General features: G+C 40.9%; 1 protein-coding gene across 1 annotated transcript in view; it reads right to left on the reverse strand.

The window, feature by feature from the left end:
- The window catches only part of LOC105060208 (CHD3-type chromatin-remodeling factor PICKLE), a 34930-nt gene extending 31134 nt beyond the window's left edge, over positions 1–3796 (reverse strand). The window contains exons 1-4 of the mRNA XM_010943817.4: positions 3252–3796; positions 2091–2228; positions 1843–1997; positions 1410–1571 (exon numbers count right to left, since the gene is read on the reverse strand). Coding sequence (XP_010942119.1) covers positions 1410–1571; positions 1843–1997; positions 2091–2228; positions 3252–3404 — 608 coding nt within the window. The 5' untranslated portion in view covers positions 3405–3796. The remainder of the gene's footprint in view (positions 1–1409; positions 1572–1842; positions 1998–2090; positions 2229–3251) is intronic.
- Positions 3797–13794: the final 9998 nt, after the last annotated feature.

The raw sequence follows: 13794 nt of genomic DNA on the forward strand, positions 1-13794 counted from the left end.
TTATATACACATGCACAAGTGCAACACATGCATTTGCATAGATGTATATACAGACATACAGATATCTTTTCTCTTATACTAAATGAATACCCAAACCAAACCTCTCTTTTCAGCCTTGTCATCCTTGATCACTTCTCCTCAAAGTCCTTCTCTTATACTAAATGAATACCCAAACCAAACCTCTCTTTTCAGCCTTGTCATCCTTGATCACTTCTCCTCAAAGTCCCCTCTCCACTTCTACACCTTTTCTCCACCCTCCCTGCCTCTCCAATCCTCTCTTCTCTCTCCCCTCCTCCCTTCCCATAATCTACTGCTCAATATGCTTCAGCTCAGGCTGACACCTGACCTGAAAACCTAAATTCATACTCAAGCTGGTTCTTGGCACACCATGTACAATTTGGGGCGAGATCAGCCTAAGGCTGGACCAACCCAAGCCCGAACGGTTCCAACCCTAACTCCAGCATTGATTTAGTTATACTAAAACTAAAATGTCCATTTCCAACCCTGCAACAACATAAAGGATTAAACCGATCACATGGTTGTTTTACCAATATATATGGAGAAAAGAACTACATTTTATATGAGTGGAAGATAAGAAATACTTGACATGATTATCTAAGTAGTTGCATGTCCCTTTCCAAGCATCTGAACATAAACATTTTCTAAAACACATGGTTTTTTTCAGAAGCAGATTTACAAGCCTAAAAATGTAGAATGTATGACATCATACAGAGATCTTCAGTGAACCCAATTTATGTTTTGGAACAAATGAGTTGATCTATGTTCAATTTAATATGAGAATCAGATGTCCTCATTTTGACATTGAACATACATTCTGACTTGAAAGGTAGGATAATCCACAAAAGCATGGCAATTCTGATCAAATAATTGTATCAGGGAGTTCATATCTTCAAATTATAAGAAACAGGCCACATAATAAAAATGTTTAAGCACTACCGCCATGAAACATAGGGAAAGAGACAAGCAGTAACTACTACTGAGAATCTGGCATATTGTACTCTGTGCAGGGAATCAGTCAAATGGTGCAGAATTATATGATGTTATGCATTGTTATTTTAAGTGGACCAGTAGAATTATCAATATTTGATGAAATATGATAGAATTCAACTAATTCCACATTTGATTGATGATTTATAATGGCATAACATTCAGTGCCAGTGCAACCATAGAATTATCATAATAGCACAATTACAATGAAGAATCTAGATGAAAAATACTAGAATTACCTAATTTCCAATCAATTGATGGTTTATAATATTATAACTTACAACATTATAGGTCAAAGCAGCTGTACAAATTGAAGAATTTCCAATTCTATTGCTATTAACAGGAAAAAAACCTCAAAAATACATCTGAATTAGAAATATGAGAACAGTTAAATAAGAAACCTGCTTGCAAGGATTCTGTCGACAGTGGTCCATTCAGGTCGAATCGCAACCCAGTCATCCTCAGAGTTGTCCATGGATTCCATTTGTTTATGGAAGTTGTTTAATCTAGTTTTCAGTCGAGGATGTGTCTTGGAAGCTTTTAAAAAATCCTTTTCTGGAATCCTGATCAGAATAGGAGGTAACAGGGGTAAGTACATCAGCACAGATAATAGAAATATACATAGTACCACTAAAACAAACTGGTTATTTAATGATACAAAGATCTATGAACACAAGACAATGAATAGCTCACAAATGAGATATGTGGAATTAATTATCTTAAAAACATATATTTGCTTAAAGAAGAAAAGTAATTAACTGAAGAAATTGCCAGTAGACTAGAAACTACCAAAAAGTGATTAACTGAAGAAATTGCCAGCAGACTAGAAACTACCAAGTACAGTGGAGGTATGAAAAGCCCTTCCATTTAACGAGATATTGTTTGACGTATGTTTGCTTCAAACCAGGCTTTGAAGCAACAACTTCTTCTGAAACAGTTGGGCGCATTTCACAATCTAAAATCCTCTCGACATCAGTCAGGGGAGTTACCTGAAAAAGCAGAGGCTTCAGTGATCAACCATGACATTTAACCATTCGAAATTGGAGGAAGATAAAAGATGGGTGAGTCTTAAAAAGGCATACGCAGTGAGGGCAGCTCCGACCATCACCAGGAATGACTTTCAAAGGTGGAGGCAAGCAATTCCGGTGAAAAACGTATGTGCATGTTCCACAGGCAATAAGATTCCCACTCTTTCCGCAGGTTTTGCATGTATCATTTTTCTACAAAATAGAAAATAATTATTGTCAGAGCAATAAATTCGAGATTGAAGAGTTCTTTATATAGTAATGGTTCTTCAGCAAATCAGCCACCAAAGGTCCAGCACCATAATTTAAACATAAGCAATTATAAGTTCCAAAAAAAAAACTGCAACCCCTATGTCTAAAGTTTCAATGAGATCTCTCTTCTTCTAAACCCACCAATATGAGCGACCTAGCAGGAAGGAACAAAATCAAACAACTCTATAACCAATTTTTCATGAATTAAATATGCATCAGAATCAGATACATGTTGAATTTTTAATTTAGGAGAAGGCGGAATAAAGAAATTGGGTATCATGGAAAATATATTGGGTTATTCTTGAATAAAGTGATGTAAGGCAACCAAAAAGAAAAGTTCTAACAAGATAAAAGATCAAACTCTCACAGATGAATGAGATTTCATGAAATAGAATAACCAAGTCAGAAACCACTAAAACAAACGGTGCTTCATTTTGTTGTTTGATGATGCTAACTAGCCAAGTTTCTCTTGTTCCAGCCCCTTATCATATTCTTATTTCCACTAATCAACCATGCCGAATATCACAACATACTAGAACCAAAATTTTGTGGCAATGACCGATCTAACAAGGATATTCACACCCACACCATGGAATAATGCGACCAATGTTCAAAAGACAGAAAATTATTATGATATATATATATATATATATATATATATATATATATATTAAACCTTAATCAATCTTTTCCACAAATATAGGCAACAAGAAGTTGTTCAAAAGATAACAAGATCAGACGCACGCATCAACTATTATCAAGAAAATGAGATATAATTCCGTCATCAAGAACTGTTCAGTGCATGACCAACAGTCACATCCGTCAACTATCATCAAGAAACAGAGACAATGTGATCCCAACAACTTATTTCCCTTGCTCAATTAGCCGCAAAACCATAACAAGCAAAAATACTAAGCTAAAATAGCATCTGAAATACCAGTAGAAACCCCATAAAAACACTCTTACCGCATCATCCCTCACTATCCTCTCAGGTGGCCTCTCCTCCTGCTTGCTCTCGGAGCCACCCCGGGCGACATAAAGATCATCATCCGAATCGTCATCGGTATAGAGAGGCCTCCTCTCCGATCTGACACGAAGCCGCTCCACCAAGCTACTCATTTCCACCGACCCTGTAAAACCCTAGAATTCCTCTCAAGAACCGGATCTAGTGTTCTCCCTTCCCCTCTTCTTGAACCCAAAAACTCCCTTTCCTCGCAATGGCAGCAAGAAATTAGGGTTTGGGTTCAAGAATTCTCCGAGAAGAAGGTGGCGGCGGTGGGTAGGGAGGCCGAGAGGGAGAAAGACTGATTTATCTGGGGGACGAAAGGGGGAAAGCTAGGCTTCACCGACCACCACCGCCGCTGGTTTGGCGGTGAGACGAGACGAGGACACTTGTATTAGAGGTGCATGCACCCGGTGCCCCGACAGATGGAAGCGGAGGGAATGCCTTCGAAACCTGGAAACCTTGGGCGACCGTTACACGAAGCGATACGCCCAGGTATCGATTTGTCTCGGACTGATACAATGGGCTCACAGAGCCCAAGTCCTGCTGGTGGTGCATATTTAAAGGCAGTGAGCCCAAACCTTGATGGGGGTGGATATGTACAGGCCGTATCTGTCAGTGTATCTCCAGGATTTAGTGAAACATGATTATTTACAGCCTTTATTTTTGTAACGTCACAGGATCTGCTATTTTGTTGGTGAAGATAACAGAAGCAAATAATTCGTATATGCCTTTTTGATTGGTGCCTGATGTGGATATTCTGTGTGTGTACAAGCTACACAATAGCAAGCGTATTAAAGCTATTTTAGAATGGATCATGGTAGACATTTGTGTGTAAGATTGAAGTCATTTGATCAATGTGATTTGATGTCACCGCATCTGTGATTGAATTTTAGTGGATTTTTTTTAAAAAATGATAGATTGAACCTTGTTAATTGGTACAAATAAGATTCGTTGCATCGATCGGTATCATACCTTATCAGTATCGAATCGATACATATTCTCATATCATATCATAAATAATATGCTTCATCATCTCGTACTATATCGTATATCGATTGTATAATATTATATCGATATCGAGATGACAAACCATAAATGCAGGTATTATCTAAACAAATTTTAGAATGGGCTGCTTCCTAAAAACAATTCTTTTAGTATTATATTATATTTTATAATGACTAATCATTATGACACCTAACTTGTTTTTGTATTATAACCATCCATAATTTGATAATTTTGCAAATCTCCCTTTTTGTCATATCCTTTTTAAGGGAGAACCGCGATAAGAGAAAGTTAGACCAAATAACCACAAGATTCAAACTAAAGCCACTAGTATCGGTGTGATAACGTTTAGTGACTTCGTCAACTAAGCTGGCCGAGAGATCCTTTGCCAGTTGCATATGATCCAAGATAATTTTTTGTCTCCCTTTGAAAATCCTAGAAACTCCTGCCCAAGGAAAACTAAAACTGAACTTTAATTTGTTGTTGCATTGCACATGGGTTGGCAAAAACAGTCTTAAGCCCAAGGTCATCGAAAAGTGTTTGGATAAAAACTCCATGATGCATGAAGTTGGAACCTGGCAGCTATAGCAAAATCCATATATGGCGATTAATAGGCATGAATAATATCCTTTATTTCTTTGATTCCTAATACTTTGATTCAAATGAATAATACCTTATTAGATCTAAGATATGGGAGGACCATGATATTAAAATGCCAAGACAAGATTGGCACAATTATAATATATACTCATATTATCTTCTGTTGTGAGGAATTTAATCCCACATCGATTGTGAGTCAGGTGTACTCTGCTTTATATGAGATAGAAAATTCTTTCTCTCTCAAGAGACGCTTTTTAGCCAAAGCTCAGGGGACAAAGCCGTAAGATCTGACCGCAAGCGTACCATCTATAGCCTAAGGGCCAGAAGCATATAAGCTATAGTATGAGCCTCGGAGTTCTTTGACCATAGTAAATAGCCCTGGAGGAAGGGTCTTCCAATAAGACAGAGCCCCTCCAACTGGAGGGGGCTACTATTGTGGGGGTTTAGTCCGACATCGATTGTGAGTCTGATGTACCTATTGAGAATTTTGATAATTGCCAATCTTTTAAAAATAAAAAAAGTAGTAAATGCATGGCATGTGAAGAATCAAACTGCAAATGTAGACACCGTGGTGAGTTCTTTAAAATCATATGTAAAATAATGATATCTACAACAAATAATTGGTGTCTACAATCGGTATTTGGAATACAAAATTTATTTAAATAAAAATTATTAAAAATAAAAAAAGTAGAGATTGATTCATGATGTTCTCCGCATGCATGTTACTTTCAGCGATCGCATAACAAAATTATATAACAACTTGCTGTACAGATAAAATAATACTATAAAAAAAAATTCTAAATCCGTATGAAACCAAAACTTTGGGTGATTTGGAAACAAAAAAAGGAAGATAAAAATATCAAAATAAAAATGATTATAACAATAAAAAAATCATCCAATAACATATATAAATAAATCAATATTATTTTCTTGAAATATAGTATTCTATCTCCTCATCAATATTAACTAAGGGTTCCTCGTGTAGCATTGATTTTTTTCCCAATAAGCACTATCGTTCTCTAATTATAAATTATTTTTACTGATTTCTTTCTATCTTGTCCACTCAAAGTGGTCTAGATTTTTATAAAATTATCCATAAAAATACAAAAATTGGGATCTAGTCCCATTACCAACAAAAAAAGAAAGATCTATTCTGCTAGATTGTGGCAATTTTTGCATACAACTTCCATATATATTATCAAAATGCTTTGAAGATACATAAATAGAATCTTTAGAAAATATATGATAACATGACCCTAACTATTGAACTTTAATTTGGATAGTACCACCTCTTAAGAGACAGAAGGTTTGATTCCTGATCACCCTTAGGGTTTGGGAGGGGATGGAGATAAAGTTGGCCGCGATTAAGGGTAGATGGTAGAAATTAGCTCCTCCAAACATCTTTTTTTTTTAAAAAAAAAAAAAGAGATGGCACAAGATATTTAAACAAAAACATAAAACACATGTATGAATAAAATGATTCAGTTGATAATAGAAGATTAGAAAATCTTTTGTCTCATGAAACTAACCTTTGAAGTAGAAATGAAAACTTTAAGCCATGGGTTTCTTTGCACACACATCTTTGGCCTACTCCGCAATCCTTCCATCTTGCCCTGGAATTTTTCTATACTATTCTTTAGTGTTTCTGTAAGTAAGACCATCTATCCTTGTATATATTGGTGCAAAGAGGTTTCATAAGCTGTTTTAAAGCAATGAATATGTAACGCACACAGACTTTTGTCAAAGTGAGAAATTTGTCGGTTCTATAAATGTTTCACACTTGTCATCGATATTCTAAAATTTAATTCAATATATAAATTAATTTTTTTTGAGTATCTCGAAGCACTATACCTATAAATAAAGAAAATCATAACTAATTATATGGTCTATTTTAGGAAGTTTTATATCTAGTAAAATAATAGTACAAATCTTGGTTGAGTAAAAACAAAAATAAAGGAAAATAGAAACCTCTAACAAAGATGGAAGATTTGAAGCAAATTTGATATACTATATTGTCTATTGGATCTGACTATCTAGAAATGACCGTATTTTCAGGATATGAGGTTGAGTGCACAATTGATTTTACTAAAAGCATTCAACTTAGCAAAAGAGTTTGCCTAGGTGTCAAATCCAAGTGACTTTTGATAGGAGGGAAAATCGATCTATGATTTTTTTTCTACATCTCCATATATATGTTATTTCTCTCGGAAACTATACCCTTCTACTTTTCCAAGTTTAATTTTGATAGCAATGTATAAAAGAGAGGTGCTTTTGATAGAGCAAATTTTATAATAAGGGATGCTAATGGAACCCTTTTAGCTGCCTGAGGTATTAAGTTATTTAGTATTGCTATACTAATAGTGGAATCATGAGCTGCATAGAAAAGACTGGCTTATACCACATAGAGGTTGAATGTTTCTTGCATCTATTTGGAGGGAGATTGCTTGACAATTATCAGGTGACTTTCAAATCCACATCTTGCTGATACCATAATCCATCCACTCCTACACACGTGCCCTACTTTCTGTTAAGATTTCATATATTTATAAAAAAGCTAATAGTGTTGCAGACTAGATAGTGAACTATATAGCCAATCACACTAGGACTATACTTGGAGATTTTTAGACATGTCTTTTACCTCAGTTTTTGAATATTTGTTTAATGATTTTTATGGATGTATGTATACTTGTATTTAATTTATCTGACGTACAAAAAAAAAAAAAAGAGAACAACCATGATCAAGCTCATTTAGTACAAAGCAAAAACTCATTAAATTGAATTCCAAGTTGACTCATCTTTAACCAGGGCCGGGAATGCTTAAACATTTAACTTGTTTCAACTTGTTGTAAATTAGATTAGATTATCTATTTAATAAAATATTTGGCCAGTTTCCTGATTTTTAATAGGTTGGGCTTGAGTTTCCTGATTTTTAATCTATACATATCTAGTCCAATGAGACCCAATTGGCAACCCTATCTTTAACTTATGATGAATAATTTCTTTCTGATAGATTTTTTGATAGCATTTTATCAAGAGTTCAACCAGTGTATCAGGTTAATTCAAGATATTATACCAAGACAAAATATGCCATGGTATGCCACTTGTGTTTCTAGAGAGAAATGCTTGGGTGACCTAGAATACCAGCACAAAAGCTTTACACAGTTATATAAAATTCTCTAATTGCTCCAATTTTGATCGCCAATACATCATGTTGTGTAAATTGCCAGTAAGAGAGAAATTGCAATTTCTTTGCTTGACTATTTTGCTTGAGGGTTTTGTGTGAGCAACAATAATTCCTGCATGAGTAATGCTAGGGGAACTCTGTATCACACACACAAAAAGTACCTCGTGGTAAAAGTTGACCATACTCGAAGACATGACTTGTTTGAACAATATTCGGGCAAAGTTCTGTTCAAGTTTTTTAGTTTAGACTACGTATTGTATCAAATTGTAGTCTCAGACTATAAATGGGCTTTGGGTTAGTTATAACCCGACTTAGGTCATGAGTCTAAAGTTCTATTTTGAGCAGGTTCAAGATATTCTTTCATGTGAAATAATGATTGACCTTCTAACGTTGATCATTGGAACATATCTTGCATAGATCTCCAAGTACTTCAAAATTTGTTCATCCACTTACACATATCTCAAAGCAACCAATGAATTCATGCAAAAGAAGATGAATCTTCTTTCACCCGAAAGATACAACCTCTATCCATTTTGTCACATGATGACACAACCACAGTAGCAATAAAGAAATGATGATTGAAGGAGTCTGGGAGACACAGAAAGATTGAGTAGAAGAAGAAGAGGAAGAGGAGGTGGAGGTTGGGTTGGATCGGTGTTGGTTTAGTTCTCTTTTACTTTCTAATGTTTGGATTCTCTACAGAGAGAAATTATTGGTTAGACCAAGTTTTTCAGCTCCGCAGAAATGTAATATCCGACCACTTGGAAAGCAAGGTCCGACCAGATTTTCACTGAAATCTTCCCCAATTTTGAATTGGAGAGCAAGCAATCGGCACACATCCTGCTACTGCCCTTTTCTGTTTCTCCTCTTTCCCCTTGCAGTCTTGTGTTGTTTTATTACAGGGTTTTTTCTTGCAGTGGCCCGTGGACCTAGTTATAGATTAGAGTGGAATGCCTCCCACTTCCTCGAGAAGCCTTAATTTAACGTTAATGGCCGTTGTAACAGCCATTGACGTAGTTTTTAGGCCCATTTTATTATTAATTATCGTTCAAATTAGCACCATTATCACATGATAATGCTTATTATTTAACAGAAATTATTATTACATGCCTCTTTATTTGTTCTTGCCTTGCTGAATTTATGTTATTAAATTTCAGTTTCTATATCAATTAAAAAAGGGTTCTTCATTTTTACTAACATATTTTTTTGAGCAACCATTTCACAATCATATATATGATCCAATGCTAACATTATTATTTGTTCATGACATGTAATTGAATTCAACAATTGTACAGCCCAGTCAAAAAAAAAAAAAGAGAAAGTACCGGCAATTCTCATTATACAATAATATCTATTTTATATTGAGTAATATTCGTAGATATATAATGGATCCTATTGGGATATATCGACCGACCCCCACCCGACGTCCGACTCTACCGACCGGACCGACCAACGGCTCCGGCAGCGGCCGCTGACAAAAATGCGGCCGAAGGTATGTCGGCCGAACCGATCTGTACCATTCCCGATCGACCGAGCGATCGAGTTCGAATCACCGACTCACTGTCGGGGGTGGCAGCCGATCTCCCACTTCAGCAAGGCACCAGACCAGCCGACGGTGTCTTCGGGTCATCACCCGACGCCCCCGCAGCCGAGTACCGACGTACAATCGGCAAGCCCGTTCGAACGCCATACGACACATATGGGCTGCTGTCCTGTCAAGGACATGCAATGCGACCATCCTGGGGCATTGTCCTCCCAGGGACAAGGGTTAATTCTGACAACCCGCGGTGATTTGACAGCTCCCGACGATTTGACAACTCTCCAGTTATCTGCACCATTAATGGCGGGACCATACCGCATTCTACTATAAAAAGGGGTAAGGCAACAGTCCTGGTAAGCTTTTCTAAGCCTCCTCAAGCCCTCTCAAGCTGAGCCCCTGATTTTTCACTGTTGCCTAGTCTTCTCTCTGACTTGACCATCGGAGAATCCCCACCATAGGCATCTCCAGTCTGTGAGGACTTTCCTTGCAGGTGCGCGACATCGGCGATTGGGTGACGGGGGATTGGCCGCAATAGATTTGGCGCGCCAGGCAGGGGCATCGATAGAGGTAAGCCAGCGAGCTCCACAGAACTTGAAAAAACCTCTCGAAATGATGAAAATCAGAGCTCAGCGATCGAGAGCTACCGGGTCAGCGAGGCATTCTTCCCGTTGGGAAAAGGCCTCTCCTTGACCCTCTATGGCGGAGCCCAACTCTCCGCACCCGGTGGTGACCACAGAGGCACAGATCGCGGTGATCGTACGATAAATGACCGTTCTGACGGACGCGATCAAAAACCTCCAACAGCAACTGACTCAGCTGTCGCAACCGCCGGCAGAACAACCAGCGGCGCATCCCATGCCATCCAGAAGTAGCCGCCGACGCTCGCACCCACTTCCATCTCCTCCTCAAGAACAGCCATCTCTGCACTCCCACCGGGAAAGGGGGGCGGCCACAGCATGATACCCGTCGGTCTCGACGTCCCTCTCCTTCCCAGCTGGAGTGAGCGAGGAAGGAGAAGCGACCGCGGACACCTTCTGCCTCACTCTCAAATTTGTCGGGAGGATCAACCCTGGAGTTTCTCAACGCCGACGGTTAGACGACTACGAGCGCAAGTTCGAAGAAATCGACCGACAGTTTGCCCAACTCCAGATGGATGGTCAGAAGTCTTCGAACGACGTCGACTTCCGGACCACCCAACCTCTCTCCCGATTTGTCCTCGACGAACCGATTCCTAGTCGGTTCAAGATACCTCATGTGGAGCCTTATGACGGCTCCATTGACCCGATTGACCATCTGGAGAGCTACAAGGCTCTCATGACGATCTAGGGGGCAACCGATGTCCTTCTTTGCATCGGCTTCCCCGCCACACTCCGCAAAGCTGCCAAGGCCTGGTACTCCGACCTCCGCTCGGAAAGTATCCACTCCTTCAGACAGCTCGAACATTCTTTCGTGGCCCATTTTAGCATCAGTCGGAAGCTGCCATGGACTTCGGACAATCTCTTCTCCCTCAAACAGGGAGAAAATGAGATGCTCTGACATTTTGTGGCCCGATTCAATGCGGCCACTCTTGAGGTCCGAAACCTCAATGAAGATATGGCTATCTCGGCCATGAAGAGGGGGCTAAGGGAGTTTCGGTTCACATATTCTTTGGACAAGACCCTCTCCCAGACATACGCCGAATTGTTGGAGCGTGCATACAAATACATGCGCGCCGATGAGGGAGCTTCCGACCGGCGCCTAACTGAAGGCACGGGCTAGAGAGAGAAGCGAAAGGAAGGTCGAACCCCTGCCGAGCCCAGCAGGCCCCCGACCGACAAACGGGCCTCGCCCCGATGATGGAGTCCGAGATCGCCCCGACGGTGGAGTTCGAGACCGGTGCATCACAGGTATGACTCCTACACTCCTCTCTCTGCTCCTCGTACGCAGATCCTGATGGAGATCGAAGGAGCTGAATACCTACGATGGCCCCCGCCTCTGAAGGCAAAAGGCCTCGATCGGAGAAAATATTGCCAGTTTTATCGGAGCCACGGTCACAATACCGAGCAATACATCCAACTCAAGGATGAAATTGAAGACCTCATACGGTGAGGCTATCTCGGGAAGTACCGAAGGGACCTGTCGGCTCGGCCCCTTAACGACCAATGACCCCGACCGACCGGAGAGGCACTGAATAACCAGCCTACTGTTGGAGTCATCAACATGATCTCCAGACGACTGGATCGGGAGACGACTGTCGAAGAAGAGTTGACGAAGAGGCTGCACCGGGATAATATAATTATCTTCACAGATGAGGATGCTCGGAGAATCCAAACTCCCCATGATGATGCTGTTGTTGTCTCGGCAACCATAGCGAACTATGATGTAAAATAAATTTTTGTTGATAATGGAAGCTCCACTAATGTTTTGTTTTACTCGGTCTTTTCTCGAATGCGACTGTCGACCGACCGACTCAGGAGAGTCTCCACGCCCCTGGTGGGCTTCGCCGGGGAAGCCATCGCGGTGGAAGGAGAAATTACTCTTCCTGTGATAGCTGAGACCGAACCACGGCAAAGCACTGTCCACATGATATTCACGGTCGTCCAAGTACCTTCGACCTACAACGCCATACTTGGAAGGCCCGGACTAAATGCCCTCAGAGCGATCATCTCGACATACCACTTACTGGTTCATTTTCCGACTAAAAATGGAGCCAGAGAAATGCGCGGGGATCAACAGCTCGCTCGGCAATGCTTCCAGATCTCTGCTCCAAGCACTGAATCAAAGAACTCCCTGACGGTCGACAAGCTGGACCAATGGGAAGGGGAGGAGCGGGGTGAACCGATCGATCAGTTGATTCCCTTCCCGATGATCGAGAACACTGAACAGGTCGTCTGGGTCGGGTCACAGTTGTCTGACCCGGAGCGACGGTAGCTGATGGATCTATTGAAAGCTAATGCCGATGTATTCGCTTGGTCGGCAGTGAATATGTCTGGCATACCTCCTGAGATAATGACTCACCGACTCAACATCGCCCCTGGCGCAAAGTCGGTGAGACAGAAGAAACGAGCTTTTGCCCCCAAAAGACAGAAGGCCATCGATGAAGAAGTGGACAAGCTACTCGAGGTGGGCTTCATCAGAAAAATCACGTATCCCGACTGGCTCGCAAATATCATAATGGTGAAGAAAGCCAATGAAAAGTGGAGGATCTGCATCGACTACACCGACTTGAATCGGGCCTGCCCGAAGGACAGCTTCCCACTGTCGAAGATCGACCAACTGGTAGATGCGACATCCGATTATCGACTGCTCAGCTTCATAGATGCCTTCATCGGGTATAACCAGATCTAGATGGCACCCGAGGACGAAGAGCATACGGCCTTCATGACCGCCAAGGGCCTCTACTGCTACAAAGTGATGCCCTTCGGTCTGAAGAACGCCAGGGCCACCTACCAACACCTCATCAACAAGGTCTTCAAAGATCAAATTGGGCACAACATGGAGGTGTACGTGGACGATATGCTGGTGAAAAGTATGCAGGCTTCAAATTATGTCCAGGATCTGGAAGAAACCTTCTGCACTCTTCGACGACATCGGATGAAGCTAAATCTGACTAAGTGTGCCTTTGGGATAGCTTCAGGAAAGTTTCTCGGGTTGCTCATTTTTCAGTGCAGAATCGAGGCCAACCCCGAGAAAATAAAGACGATCATCGACATGCGGCATCCGAACACCAAAAAAGAAGTACAGCAGCTCAATGGGAAGATCATCGCGCTCAGCCGATTCATCTCTCGGTCGGTTGAGAGATGCCTTCCGTTCTTCAAAACCCTGAGGCAGACGAAGGACTTCTCTTGACTGAACGAGTGCCGACAAGCCTTTAAAGATCTGAAGAAGTACCTGGCCTCTCCACCCTTGCTCGTAAAGCCGGAGGTCAGAGAAATATTATACCTTTATTTGGCCATCACTCCAGAGGCTGTTAGTTCGGTACTCGTCCGGGAGAACGAGAGCTGAATTCACCAGCCCATATACCATACCAGCAAAGTGCTCCACGGGCCCGAAACTCGATACTCGAGGGTGGAGAAGATGATATTTGCCCTGCTCATATCTGTGCAATGACTCCATCCGTATTTCCAAGCACACACCATCGTGGTCCTTACCGACCAGCTCCTGAGGGCGATCCTCCACCACCCCGACACATCAGGAT

Source organism: Elaeis guineensis, chromosome 1 (genome assembly GCF_000442705.2).
Source record: "Elaeis guineensis isolate ETL-2024a chromosome 1, EG11, whole genome shotgun sequence".
In the NCBI taxonomy this organism is placed as follows: Eukaryota; Viridiplantae; Streptophyta; class Magnoliopsida; order Arecales; family Arecaceae; genus Elaeis; species Elaeis guineensis.